Source organism: Hyperoodon ampullatus (genome assembly GCF_949752795.1).
Source record: "Hyperoodon ampullatus genome assembly, chromosome: 14".
In the NCBI taxonomy this organism is placed as follows: domain Eukaryota; kingdom Metazoa; phylum Chordata; class Mammalia; order Artiodactyla; family Ziphiidae; genus Hyperoodon; species Hyperoodon ampullatus.
The window spans coordinates 21,299,670-21,314,118 of NC_136927.1; the positions used below are offsets into that span (position 1 = coordinate 21,299,670).

General features: G+C 42.4%; 1 protein-coding gene across 2 annotated transcripts in view; it reads right to left on the reverse strand.

Moving 5' to 3' along the window:
- PCSK2 (proprotein convertase subtilisin/kexin type 2) overlaps positions 1-8,908 on the reverse strand; it is a gene marked incomplete at both ends in the record, with an annotated part of 215,608 nt that extends 206,700 nt beyond the window's left edge. For both annotated transcript variants that reach the window (XM_079718832.1, XM_079718831.1), the window contains one exon: positions 8,732-8,908. In XM_079718832.1, the coding sequence (XP_079574958.1) occupies positions 8,732-8,908 (177 nt within the window). The remainder of the gene's footprint in view (positions 1-8,731) is intronic.
- Between the last annotated feature and the right edge of the window lie 5,541 nt (positions 8,909-14,449).

Genomic DNA, 14,449 nt, shown 5'->3' on the forward strand with positions numbered 1-14,449 from the left:
TCATGCCTTGGATAAACAACTTGCATTTAATCCTTGTCCCAGGGACTGCTCCTGGGGACCCAAACCGACATATGGTACTTCTCCTCTTCCCATGTGCTAAGGTGCCTCCTCCAATTGCACCAATGACTTCATCTCCAAAACCAGTGGCCACCATTGCCCCATTCTTTCTTTCTTAATCCTCATCTCCATTCCTTTCACAGCCCTGCACTTTCTCAATTAATCTTCCATATCCCTAACTGTCCAAGTTCCGTCTCCTCTTTCTCCCTCCACACCCAAAGTTCTCCAAGATTTTGTGCTAGAACCTCTTCTCTTCATTTTCTCTCCACACTCTCCCTTGGCAATGCTATTTAGCTATGGCACGACTGAGGTGCACGAGGATGGATGCTTGTGCATTTGACTTTCAGCTCCTTGACCACCTTCACCTCTTTTTGGCGTTGGTAACTCACCTCCATGGACCTCATCATTGTCTGGAAATGCTCTGTTTGGGGAGTCTTGAGTTTCAACACCCTACTCACTAACCATAGCTTTCTCCCTTTCAGCTCTCTCACTACTAATCCCAATTAACCTTCTCTTCTATTTTATGGATATTCCATTTTTTAAAACTCCATTTCCTTCTCTCCCTACTTCCACCACCCCCACTTGAGTGCTATTGAAGAAAATGACTCAGTTGCTGCTGCTATAAATCCATGCTCTCCCACTTGGCCCCTCAGTACTGGCCAGAAGTCATTACCGGTCCTTTGTCAGCATCCTCTCCCATCCCCATTTGCAGAGCACAAGATTTTATCTCTTTTGAAGCCCCCATCCCAGCACCACTTCCCTCACTCTAAGAATTGACCTTGCCTCCTACACCTTTGAAATAACTGTGACTCCTAAGTGGATATTCTCCTGATATCCTCCTCTGTGACCTAAAAACTGAACTTCATCTGCTCATTCTTCTCTCTTTTATCTCAGAGAGAGGAGAGTTCCTTTTTCATGTACAGGCTAATCCCTTCACTTTTCAATAAAACCCAGCTAACCAAGAAATGAATGAAAATGAAGAATTTGGGACTGAAGAAGTTCTGGTAAAAGGACTTGTGATGCAATTAGAATTTAAGAAAAACTAGGAGAAGAATTGGGTGTTTAGGGGAGTCAATGCCACATTTAAAGTTATAAATGAAGGGTCACTCTAGGATCCTACAGTTTTCTTCATGTTCTTGTCAACTTTCTAATGGGGAAACTATCAGCATGTTGTAACATTCTTAAGTCTATTTCACTCAATATCAGAAAATTAACAGTTTGTGTCAATGTTTCACTTTCAACCTAAGAGTTTATTATTTTCAATTATTCTCATCAGAGGACCTCAACATATCACAACATTATCCAAAAAGCCATGATCAAATGGGCTTTAGGGACAAAAACAATTTGTCAAGAAAGTTAACTGCAAAAGTTTATTGCTTTTTCTATATACCTCATGTAGAAGCCATCAATTAATATGCAATCATTACATTTAGGATAGAAGAGAGTTAACTCAGATGTAATTTCTTGATTCCCTAACCATTAGAGGATTTTAGCCACTGAATCATCTTTAGCTATAACAAATACATCTTAGTAGACAAAGTCAAGCTGTAATTCCTGTTTTTCAACTGCCCTGTGATTCTTTGAATCTCAACTAATATATTCCAGAAATTTAGTACAGTGTTTCTCTTCAAAATGATGAATCTGAGCACAAATGTAAAATAAAGCCACTGCTGTAGTGGGGGGAAAACATTTGAACTTCAGGTTTCACATTTTATTTTTAAGCTTGACTTCTCTGAGCAGTTATAGCTGAATATATAACTATTGCAAATTTAACTATCAGCATTACTCTCTGATGTGCTATAACATTATGATCTACAGTTAATAAGACCTTTTGAAATAGAAATTGATTTCTAGATAGTCATTCATTTGAGAAAAAGAGGTGTAATTTCCCACCTTCTTTTGTATTTATCAAGTTTTAACTGCAGGCTTTATTTTCTCTGCTCAAACAACTCATGTATTCTACTATTGATAATTTCTAAGTTGGGAATTTTAGGGAAACACAGGAGTCTGTCAGTCAGTGATTTGCTGGTTGTTAACTACTTCTATTTCCTAGCTAAATTTCTGCCTATTAATAAATGGATATTACAGGGGTAGTTTCTTAAGACTAGTTCTTCAAGTACTTTCTCTCTGAGCTGACGGCTTAAATCATCATCTTGTGACCCAAGTGTCTTTATCAGTCAAGAAGCACAGAATGAGCATCTACTATGAGTAGGGCGTATTGGTTGCCAGTGCGAGCAACAGAGAGTTGAATGGATTTTATATTCTTGCTGGAGAAGACAAGTCACAAAGACCTGAAAAGTTGGTTGATGTTATGAGATGAAAATCTAAGAACTCTCATAAGCCTTTAGAAGATTATTGTTGTTGTGATTTGCCTTGGTTTGGTTAACAAAGTTTGGAGAGTCATTTCAACAGCTTGAGAAAAGGAACATTTATGGAGAATGTATTGGTTTAGGTAATACTGGTTGTTCTAAAGATAAACTCCCAAATCTCAGTGCCTTAATGTAATAGTTTAATTTCTGCTTCATGTAAGGAATGAGAAATTCTAAGTTAGGGATCAGGGACCTGGGCTCCTTTCAGGTTGTGACTCTGCCATCTTTAGCATTTGCTTCCAGAGTTACTGTTCTCAATCACATCAAGCCTCAGAATAGAAAAGAGCGTGAAAAATCAACCTACATGGAGTTTTTATGCATCAGGCATAGAAGAAAAGCACATCACTTCTGCTTACAATACATTGGCTGGAATTTTCATATGACCACACTTACCTGCAAAGCAGGCTGGGAAATGTGGTCTTTCTGTGGCTCGTGTAGAAGAGGAAATTAGTTTGGTGGCTAGCTTTAAGCCTCTGTCACAGAGTTCTTTGGCTGGGAATTTGGGCTGGAAGTTATTAGAAACTCAGATGCAATGCTTGCATCTCCCACAACCTGGGTGGGCTTTCTCATGCCAACTAGACTCCATTCTCCATTCTATAGCAACTAGTGGGTCACATGTCCTAAAGAAGCCAGTATGATTGGTTGAGATAATTACCATGGTCTGTAACAAATTGTAGACCACTGAATTATTTGGGCCAGGCCATCTCATGGACCATGGTTGACTCATGGATGGGTTGCCATTGGGTTGAGTGTCTATTCCTCACTCAGTCAGTTGTCACTCCTGAGAAAGTATAACTCACAACTGCTTTCTTGAGCTAAAAAAAAAAAAATGTGGCTAGGTCATCACCTTATTATTATTACTACTACCAATAATAGGGTTTTATTCTATGCACTCAGCACTGTGTCCAGGACCTTACATGCACTATATTATTGATTTTTCACAACTCCCATATTTTACTAACCATTTCAAATAAAATAAGCCTCTGAGGGATTTCATAACTTAGCCAAGTTTCTGGTGCTGTCTAATCCAAATCCTGTCATCTTTACCTTTTAACATCACTATTCCTGGTTTCCTTCAGCCAGAGGGGCGTTGGGCATGGCGAGTGCTGTGACAGATATGACTGGTGACTGGTCCAAGGGAAAGGAACAGATTATATGCAATAGAAGTTCCAAAGAGATAGAAAACAACCAGAGAAGGCATGAGGGAGGAACTTGGACTTGACCTAAGGCATAATGTATTAAGTTGGGGTCCAAGAGGAATTCATGGCAGTCATGTTGGGGAAATGGGTTTCTGAGCTCTTTCCCTTTAGCTATCATGACAGTAGATCTTGTAGTTCCAGAAAAACTGTCCCTTAAGGGTTTTTAAGATAAGAATCCTTTTGTAAATACTTAGGATCAAATCTTTTCCTGTTATTTCTGCCTTCATCCCCCAAACTAGTTAAGAGGATGGGGGAATATGGTTAGAGTATTCTTTTGACTGACAATTGATTGTGTGTGGAAGTGAAAGTAAAATTATATAATATGGATTCAATATTGTTGGGACATTAAAACACCATTAAAAGGGTGAGAATAAGGCTTCGCTGGTGGCGCAGTGGTTGAGAGTCCGCTTGCCGATGCAAGGGACATGGGTTCGTGCCCCAGTTTGGGAAGATCCTACATGCCGCGGAGCGGCTGGGCCCGTGAGCCATGGCCGCTGAGCCTGCGCGTCCGGAGCCTGTGCTCCGCAACGGAAGAGGCCACAACAGTGAGAGGTCCGCATACCGCAAAAAAAAAAAAAAAAAAAGGGAGAGAATAAATATTCAAAATACATATATCTGACAAAAGATTCCTATCCATAATAGGTAAAGAACTCCTACAAACCTAAAGCTAAAAACTACCCAAGTGAGCAAGAGGGGGACTTATGGAATGCTGATTTAGGTGCTGGTTACACATGTGTGCCCAGTTCATGAAATTTTATCAAGTTATGCTCTTTCCTAAATTATATTATACTTCAATAAAATTAAAATGACCAGAAGTTTATTCTTTCATTACATAACAGCACAATTATTAGATTAAAAAAAATTTTTAACAATTATACATATAAAAGCTGTCACATGACTTTACTTGTGTAATCATCCTAGCCTCAGCTCTACATGGATAAAAAATAAAACATATTATAGTAAAGGAAAAAATTTAATTGTCAGTTGTTTGGATTTCTACCTTAATTCTCACATGATTTTTGGCCAACCCTCAACACATTAATAAATAATTTTCATTTTCTTTTTCAAAGGAATTAAAATTAGTAGTGTATTGAGAATTTTAAGGCAATCTTTAGAATAACGTCTTTGTCATTATTGCAAACTCACTCATTCTCCTAGACATATGCATCTTCTCTGGTGAACTTACATCTTTGGGCCACATCATGATAAAATAGAAAATTTTAGTCTCAACACACCTTTCTGAGGGTAAAGTTATAGGTATTTTTATTCCTTTTGAGAGAGGAAATATAATTGTTTGCTCATGGTCTTGTAAGAGTTAGGCAAAATAATCAACAAATATTCATTGAGTACCTTATATATAGGACACTGTGCTAAACATAGAGGTTATAAAAAGACATAATATATTGTCTCTTGGGAGATTAACAACTTATCTGAAGAAGTGTATACTCATACACATTAGTTAACAACATATGTTAATACCAAATAAGTATTAAATATATTGTAGAAAAAAGAAATAAAGGAAAGGAAAAATATCTGAACTCTAAAATGGTGCCCAAAAGGCAGAGTTCTTGGCAGTCAGGGAAGGCTTCCTGGAGGCAGCATGATAGAAAAACAAAATTATTTTGGCTTTAAATCTGAGTTTTTTTCACTTTCCAGATATAAGCAGTTACTTTTAACCTCTTAGAGCTTTAAGATTTTCATCTGAGAATTAGAGCTGATGCCAATAATTTCTACCTCACAGAGTCATGAGGTTAGATGAGATAACTTTGTAAAATAGTAGGTCCCTCCCTTCTTTCATATGAATAAATAATTGCTGAGAATCTTTGCTGTCTGACACTGAGCATCTGGAAGGAGGGGGCGGTAGGGAGTTGGGAGGTATCCTAGGTGTTAGAAAGAGGAAGGAGAAGGAGGTATTGGGGGTTTAAAATGAAAACTGAGTAAGAAATGTTGACAAAAGTACAGTACAGCATGACAAAAAGAAGACGGGACAGTGTTTGGGAGACCTGGAGGAATAAGTAAAACTAAGGAAGTTTTCTTACAGCCTGGCAATAATATGCTGGCTCTGGTGAGGAAACCAGAAATATAGAAGATCCCATCCCTGAATGTTTAACTTTTAAGTGGGTAGACAATGCTTACACCCACATTTACTTACATATATGAACTGACTAGAGGACAAGTAATGAAATGTCCTAGCTTATGTCATGTAGTCTTTGCTTTTTTTTTTTTTTTTTTTTTTTTTGCGGTACGCGGGCCTCTCACTGTTGTGGCCTCTCCCATTGTGGAGCACAGGCTCCGGACGCACAGGCTCAGTGGCCGTGGCCCACGGGCCCAGCCGCTCCGCGGCATGTGGGATCTTCCCGGACCGGGGCACAAACCTGTGTCCCCTGCATCGGCAGGCGGACTCTCAACCACTGCGCCACCAGGGAAGCCCGTCTTTGCTTTTTTATCCCACAGGAATTTGGAGAAGGGAAAGCTCATGGCATCAGGGAAAGTTTGGAGCTCAGTCTTGGGGGATGGGCGGACATGGATCCAAAGGAGGAAAAGAGGGTTTATTCTAGACAAGTGTAGCTTCGTGCAACAATTCATCAGAAGTATCTTGCCATAGACTGATTTTTACTTAAATATGTATCAGAGCAAAAATCATTCAGATAAGAGTACTTCTGAGAGGTATGGACAGGTAACTAGGAGATGGCAAGGTAAAAAGCCCGTTTCTCCTGGATGGGAACTGCCGGTTTGAGACTGTAATGCAAAACTAGTGGGCTCCTCTCGAAGAAAGGATGGGAAAGAGGCTTAGGTATCTGATTTCACCCCAAAGTATGAGTTCCCTGAGATTTTAAGGTACGTGTATTGAGAGGATTCAGATTCATTTATGATGAGATTGTCTCTACACCTCCTTGCTCAAGTTCCATCACCAAAACTGTAAATCCTTTATTGGGCTGTTCACCTCTATACAAAAAAGAAGTAAGCTTCTTGGAGAAAATATTTTAAGACATTATCAGTCTCAGCTACACCTAGATTTGGTTACATCTCTAAGATCAAATGCTAAGGGCATATTTTCCAAAGGGGAAGGAAAGAAGATAGTGATGTCTGCCCACCCCATGGAAAGGACCCTGTTATGGGGAGAGAGTAACAGGTATTTCTGCATCAACCGCAGCCCTTTCACAGAGCTTTTGTTTTGTTTTTGTTTTTTTAAGAGCCTTTTTAAAGAACCTGATGCCACATCCCTTTTCAGCATAGCCTAAAGGCCAACGTACCCTGCGGAGCACTTAGCTTTGTGTGGCATGGACTAAGGGGGTGAGAGCATAAGTTCATCTCTGAAAGATCTGGGTTTAAATTCTTGGCTGTTTACATCTTGGGCCTTTATCTGAGCCAATTTCCTTAGCAGAACCATAGGCTTAGCACTAATCGTAGCTTCCTCGGAGTTGTTGAGAGTATTAAAGAAAAGTATTAAAGGAAAGTAAGGACTCCATCACATAAAGGTGCCCTATAACTGTCAGCTAATAATAATCACCACTATATTTATGGCGCCTGGGTCCTGGATCTTGCCAAGTTTGGGCCAGGGGTAAGGGTGGGAAGGAAGGAGGGTCTCCTTGTTTATTGTATTGGCGGCACTCTGTAAACAGCCCCCAGGCCCTGGGCTAGAGCGGCGGCGGGCTGCACCCTCAGCTGGCGTCTCCTCTCCCGTGCTCCACCCACGCTTCCCGGGAGCAACAAGTCCCTCTGCGGGACCCGCCCGCGCGCCACAGGCAGACCCGGCGCCGCCTCCCAGACCTCTGTCAAACTCACTGTCAAACCCATTTGGGGTCGAAATCGCGGTGGCCAACGCCCTACGGAGGCGGGAGAACCCGCAGCAGGTGAAGGAGGCTTGCGGCGGCTGGGAGGGAAGCTGGAGACGTGGGAAGTCCGGACCGAAGGGACTGAGTCCCAGTTCGCGCTGCCCTTGCGAGGCAAGGGCAGCATCGAAGCACCCACAGCTCAACTCTAGCTTCTCCCCTGGGATCAGGAGGGAGGAAACGGGACCCGGAATCCCACAGACCTCCACCCGGTCAGCGCTCCGGTCGACAGATCGCATCCCTCCGTCCTCCAGGCTCAGCTCGCCCCGGTCTCTCCTTGCACCCTCACTCCACCGCACCCCTCGCCAGGTCCCCTAAGGACACTTGAGATCCCTCGCGAGATATTTCGCAGGAAGCAGGTAGGTCAGCCGCGGCCCCCATCCAGTGCTCTCCGCTCCCTTCCCTCCCAGACTGGGTACCCTGGCGTCTCCATAGGAGTCCCGAGGCATCCGAGGCTGGGAACCTCATCCAGCTGCCCAAACGGTTGAACTCTGACAAGTTCTTGGAATGGGGATACCCGCTTTCTGGTGGGAAAGCCAAGCCGGCCGCCCACATACCAGGAGAGACACCCCGAGTTCTCCGTAGGGAACTCCCCTCAAAATCTACCTCTCCAGCGTCTGCAGCTGCGAGTTGAGAACTAGAGAGCTGAGTACGCTCCGGGGTGGGCGGGCGTGGGCGGGGGCGGGGGAAGTTCAGCCCCGATTTTGGAAAGAAAAACCAGTTCTGTCTCCAAGTCTCCTGGAGCCAGGGAGCTGCCTTCCCTGGAAAAGAGCCGGGACAGGAGTCAGGGAGGGAAGTCCTCCTGGCGCCGGGTTCGAAAAGCGCGGAGACAAATCGCAGTGTCCAAGCTTCCAGCCTTGTGCGTCGGAAACTACCCGTTCTCCGGGAGGCAGGGGCGGGGGATACATCCCTGACGAGCCTGCCAACGCCAAGCCCAGCTGTTCAGCACTTCGTACCTCATCCCCAGGCAGCCTTGAGAACTTGGTAGCTCGGACAGCAGCCCGGGCGCACCGCATTGTTTGAAAGGCGTTATCCTGTTTTCGCCACCAAGTCAAAGAGCAATACATTGTTTTTATGACCTTACGAGTACAATTTGAAGGGCATTTTAATTACATAACCCGTGAAAGATCACCGGAGGCAACGTTGTGTTAAGGAGCCGATGGCAGAATATCTGCATCGCTCAAGAAAGAGAGAAAACTTGCAAATCTGCAATGAGATTGCGCAGGGCTGCCCCCGTTTTGAAACAACATGCGAAATGCAAGAGAGGTCTTACCTTTCGGACTCCAAAACCGTGTTCTGCTGCAACTTGGCGAGCTTCTTCCTCTCCTCCTTTATGCAACTCCACAAGAAAATGATTCGTGAAGACCGGTCTCTCGGCAGATGCAAAAACCATGACACAGAAGAGGAGCCCGGCGGCCGCCTTCCACTGGGAGACACAGCCACCTTTCATCTTTCTTTGGGAGTGAAAAGTGGTGTTAGGAGGCGCGCAGGCTGGCGGAGCAGTGGTCCCGCAAGGACGGTGCAAATAAAAAAAAAAGAAAAATATATATATAGTTTTTGTTGCTGCTTGTTTTAAAAAAATCTTTGTGTAGAGAAAAACACTGATTAGGGGTTTGGAAAGGAGCAAATCAGTGTGTTCTCTAGCATCTGGCTGGCGGGGAAGCCGTGTAGTCAGGCAGCCCGGCTTGCTCGCAGAGGTGCTAATGTGGAGAGCTGTGTGTATCTCAGAGAAAGAGCGAGTGTATCTGTGCCTGATGCTAAATCTGCATTTTCAGCTCCTCCTCAGCTCCAATTCCAGTGGGGCGGGAGGAAGGCTCCAGCCTGGGTTACGTGCGCCCGCCGGCAGCCAATGAGGGCTGCAGAAGCGGCGGGGCCCGCCCTGGGCCGCCCCGGGCCCGCCCCTGCCCGCCCCCGGCCGGGCCGGTCCGCCTCCGCCGGCGGGGGGCGCCGCGCGGCGAGCCCGCGCCCCCGCCCCTTTCAGCACCCTGGAGAGCGCCTCCACCTCCACCCGGGCCCGCGCGCTCCCAGGAAAATCCCCCCAGCTGTAATCTGGTCGGCGGCGCCGGAGTGATGTCATTGTTTGTGGAATCTGCAGGGCTCTGGAAAGGGAATTACGGTGTGTGCCGCTCTCTGAGGCCCCGAGGGGAGCTGGGGCACCGGCCTCTCCCGGTTCTTCTTCCCTGTTTATTTTCTGCTGCAAAACAACTCTCTCTCTCTCTCTCTTTCTCTTTCTCTCTCTCTCTCTCTCTCTCGCTCTCGCTCTCGCTCTCACGCACACACACACACACACTCACACACACACATACACACAAGCACTCAAGGCATACTTGCTTCCCCTTCTCTCAATAACAAAGCAAACATCAACCCTCCTCCCGCCACTTTGGGCAAATCCCAGGGCAGGGTTGCTCCCCTTCCTGGCAGGGGAGGGGGGCGTTGGGGAAAGTAGCCTTCTTGGGGTGACTCATGGGGGCGAGAGTGCAGAAGCGAGCTATTTTTTAATTATTTTGTAGGCTCCAGGCGGGTCTGGAACTAAACAGCTGGGAAGCCTGGCAGGAGATCAGGCTCGCCCCCATCAGTAAGTGTGAAGAGATGAGACCCCTCCAGAAGTCTGGGCTGCTCTGCTGAGACTGCCTTCAAGAAAGCCGCGGCCGGGATCGCCATGCCTCGAGGTGCACTCCCAGACTTGAGGACGCTGCGCAAGGACAGCCAGGCTGCGCTTTGGGAAAGGTGCAGCCACAGATCCCAGGCACTGGGCCGAGACTGGCTGAGCGTCCTCGACTGGGGCGAATTCAGGCCAAGTGGCAAAGGGTCAACTAAGTTATCCAGTTAAGAAACGTGCACTCACAGTCTAGGAACTGCTTACTACTGACTTCTTCCTGCCCTAGTGAGAGGAAGCAGGGAGGCGATGTCTGCAACAAAATGAGAGTGATTGTCTTAAAGCAACTCAAATAGTGTTGAGTTACAGAGTACGTACACTGATCTTGCCTGTGTAGCTCGATCTTGACTGTGTAGCTCCAAAGTCCAAAATCCTGCCTTACTTGGATAAGAGGTAAGAGATTTTTTTGCCTAGAGGCTTAAGTGTATGCAATACCAGAGAGAGAGGGAGAGGGAGGGAGGAGCAAGGGGGAGAGAGAGAGAGAGAGAGAGATTATAATATTGACACATTACATATGTGTGTGTTTCAGACTTCCTCCTTTTCACTTTAGCATGAAGTTAGAATCTACACAAGAAAAACACTAATGGTAGAAATGAATACACAATGCCACGGGACACACTGTCTTTGAAACAGATCTCATTGTTGACAGAGCTGGCTGCCCAAAAGCCCTTTCAAGCATTGCCAAGTAAAAATGTAGGGATACTGAAGACTTTGACACAAGCACAAGAAATCTGTATGTAGTTATTATTATTATTTGTATTATTATTACTTGAATTTCTTTAAGAAAAGCTAAGTGAGATGCTGAGAAAGTGCTAGGACACAGGCTAAAGACAAAAGGGGCCAGAGTAGAAACAAAGTTTCTGGAAAAGTATTAATAAAAGGGAACTGAGCTACTCTAGTTTCCTCAGTTCTTTACTGCTCAGAGGCTCATTCTGCCAAGATTTAAAAAAAAAAAAATCACCCTATCTTACTCTACTGCTTACCCCTTAGAGTCCATCTATTTGATTCTAACACAAGGTTTTCTTACTCAGAGACCTTCAACTCTTCCTTTCTCTTACTTCCTTATATTTTACCCATATTTTGAATCGAAGTACTAGGCTGGTATGAAGAAATACCAAGTGGTTCTTCCTGCCCTGTATTGCCATTTGAGAAAAATGGCACCAAATGTGAAAATTACATTCGATGGATTCACAATCATGGAGAGCATTTCAAAAGCAGCAACAGAGATAAAAATCTAAGCCTTTAGAAAAATAGATCTGAAGAGCATCAAATAAGTCAATTTAGAAGATTATGGGTGTTGGGAAATAGTGCTGCTAATGTAGCTAACTCTTTCTCAAAATGAACACGAAATTACCATCTATTCAGAGATATTTATTAATTTTTTCCTGAAACCACAGAGCAATACTTCATTTCCTAAATAAATTCCAAAGATGAAATGCTAGTAAATGTTGAATCTTATGTATCTGCATTTTAAATAATTAAAACCATGTAAAATTGGATACAAGCTAAATAAAGCCTGGTTAGCTGATTAAAATAAGCCATTTTTAGTGGTTTACATAGAATGCAGCTCATCGTAATACTGTCAGAACAGCATAGCAAATGAAAATGGAAATTTTTTATGATGCAAATGCTAAATTTCTAATGCATAGCAATGTAGTAAGCAAGTGGAGGAAATGTATTGATATTATTTGAAATACAAATATACATCCATGTGTTTTATATAACTATTTCTAGCTCATTTTTTTGATTAACAATAGTAACTTTGGTGTAAGAAGGTGAACTGGAGAGTGAATGGCAGCAGAATATTTCACGGACTGAAATGGAATCCAGTTGACAGGAACTCTATTGTACCCTCTGCTGTCACTGGCTATGCCACTGGGGTCAAACCATTGCATCTCTCAAAGCCTCTATCTCCTTATCTATAAAAGGAGACAGTTGAATTAGATACCTTCCAGGCCTGAAAGCCTACAATTTCAAAGAGATGTCAAAGTACAGACTGTGATGTAGAAAGCGTCACAAATAGCTTGAGGAATGTTGAGGATAATCATACTTTCTTAGGTAACATTATGGTGGCCAATAGATCTCCTCTCTCAAGGAGTCTTGTGTTTACTAATTTTGTGAATTTGAGGAAAGAGTAACTGATGCAAACTGGCTGACACTCAGATTCAGACATGAAAACCATCAGTACTGAGGTTCTTACTATTTAAGATACTGTTGTATATGTAGAGAAAACATGGTTATTTGGTTCTGGTTCATATGTGGCACATACCCCTACAGTTTCTTTGAAGACATTGTCCTGAAAAGACCAGAATATTCCCATTTTATGGCCTCATAACTGTAAATGAGTAGGCTTATGTGTAATTAAAAGAGGCAAAATCACCCAAAATATGATTGGGATCCTCCCATTCAGATGTATTTCTGGGGAGAATTTTGGGCCCAGGGAGCTTCAGGTGAAGGGAAACCCATCACTGCGGAGGAGAGAGAAAGGTAGAAGCAGTCCGAGGAGAGATTGCTGGATCTTTGAATATTCTTTGGACCATTAGGGAAAAGATCTTATGTTTCTATTCATTTCTCTTCAGTTGGATGGGTGTGTAATCAAATTGGGTGAGATGAAGGGGAATAAGGTATGAACAACAGGATGTACAGTTCAAAATACGGCCTTGTTAAAAATCAGGTTGGGCTTTTCCATTTCTGTTGAGTTCATTCTGAGCATTTTAAGTGCAGTAATAATAATTTCTTTGGGTGCCACAACTCTCTACCATCATAGTGTATTACCAACCTTTTCAGGTAGATTCCTCCTAATGACACTGCCCTCTGTCTCCTCTCCACCCTAGTTCACATTTGGGCTTTCTGAAGTACTATGATTTATCACCTTATAGGTTTCTACCAAATTTTGAACTCAATACTGATCAAGTTTTTTAAAAATTTTCTCCAGATAATTCTTATTTTCCAAGATGTCACTTCACTTCCCTGTAGTATTTATTGACATTCTCATATTTGCTGTAACTTAAAATTTAGGCGCTCAAAAATTTTTATTTCCTTGGCATACACTCACTCCTTTTAAATCACTGGGACTCACTTGGTCCTACCTCCCATTCCTATAGCTTTTACCAACTTATACTATTTCCTTAAATGACCTATCTCTGTTGACTATCTCAGCTGACTTTTGTTATCTAAGCTGTCAAATTAATATAGTGCGGAGGACTCATGGGGCTTTACTGAGAGTTTTATTATCAACAAGGCATTAAATCTAGAATGCTTTGGGTTGTGTTCATTTTATAACTTCATCAACAAGCCATCAAATTTATTTGGACTAATCAACTCTTCATAAACAGAAGCTACTCATTGCTTCCTTATTTTTCAGGACAGTAAAAATTTATTTTTTGTGCTTATTTAGGTTCTACTATTTTGCTAGGATTTGAAGAAGCTAAACAATGAGGACCAAGGGCCCTTTTAATCTTCTTTTGAAAATTAGGAACACATTACTATTCACTATCTTTAGATTCCTCTTTAGGTCTACAGGACTACAAAATAATGTTTTGGAAATTTTGGAAAATTAATTAGTTATTTCTCAGGGCTTATTGGAAGATTGCTTATTGTCTGTAGAAAGTGATTACCTATTCATGAATTCTCTACCTTGTGTTATTTCCTTTTCTGTTTCATGGTCTTTTAAAAAATACAGCAAATCTTCCTCAATTCATTTTTTTTCAATGATTATGGAAATTATCTTTAACATGGAGATTTTTCTGAGCTCTTCAAACTATGTTTAACATAGAAATAATTCAGAGAGAACAAAGTACACGGCTTGTTAGCAAATATAAACTGGAATTTGAAAAGATATAAATTTTATGTGTAAAATAATAGTTCAAACATTAAAAATGTATATACTAGTTTTTTAAGGTTAATTCTGCCATTGTAAGAAACATCTGATTAGAGGAAAGTCCTTACTTAGACCTAAATTCTTTCGTTAATTATATAACCTTTAGTATTGGTTTGGATGATCTCATCCAAGTGGAGAAATTGATGTATGATGTTATTTAACATGCTGGAAGGACAGCTATAAAGTTATGGCTGTGCTCTCGGGTATCCCACTTTCTATTTCTTCTAAAAATATTCTAAAATTTCATGGTTTTGGAAACATGGCCTAGTCTATTTTTAGGAAACTTCATCATATAATATCCATTTTATCTTCTTATGATAATAAAGAGAGTGAACCAAAAAGTACACCTTAGAAACATATTTCTAGAACTAGCTACTCAAAACCGTACTTAGTGGCTTTATTTATTTATTTATTTATTTATTTATTTATTTATGGCTTCATTGGGTCTTCGTTGC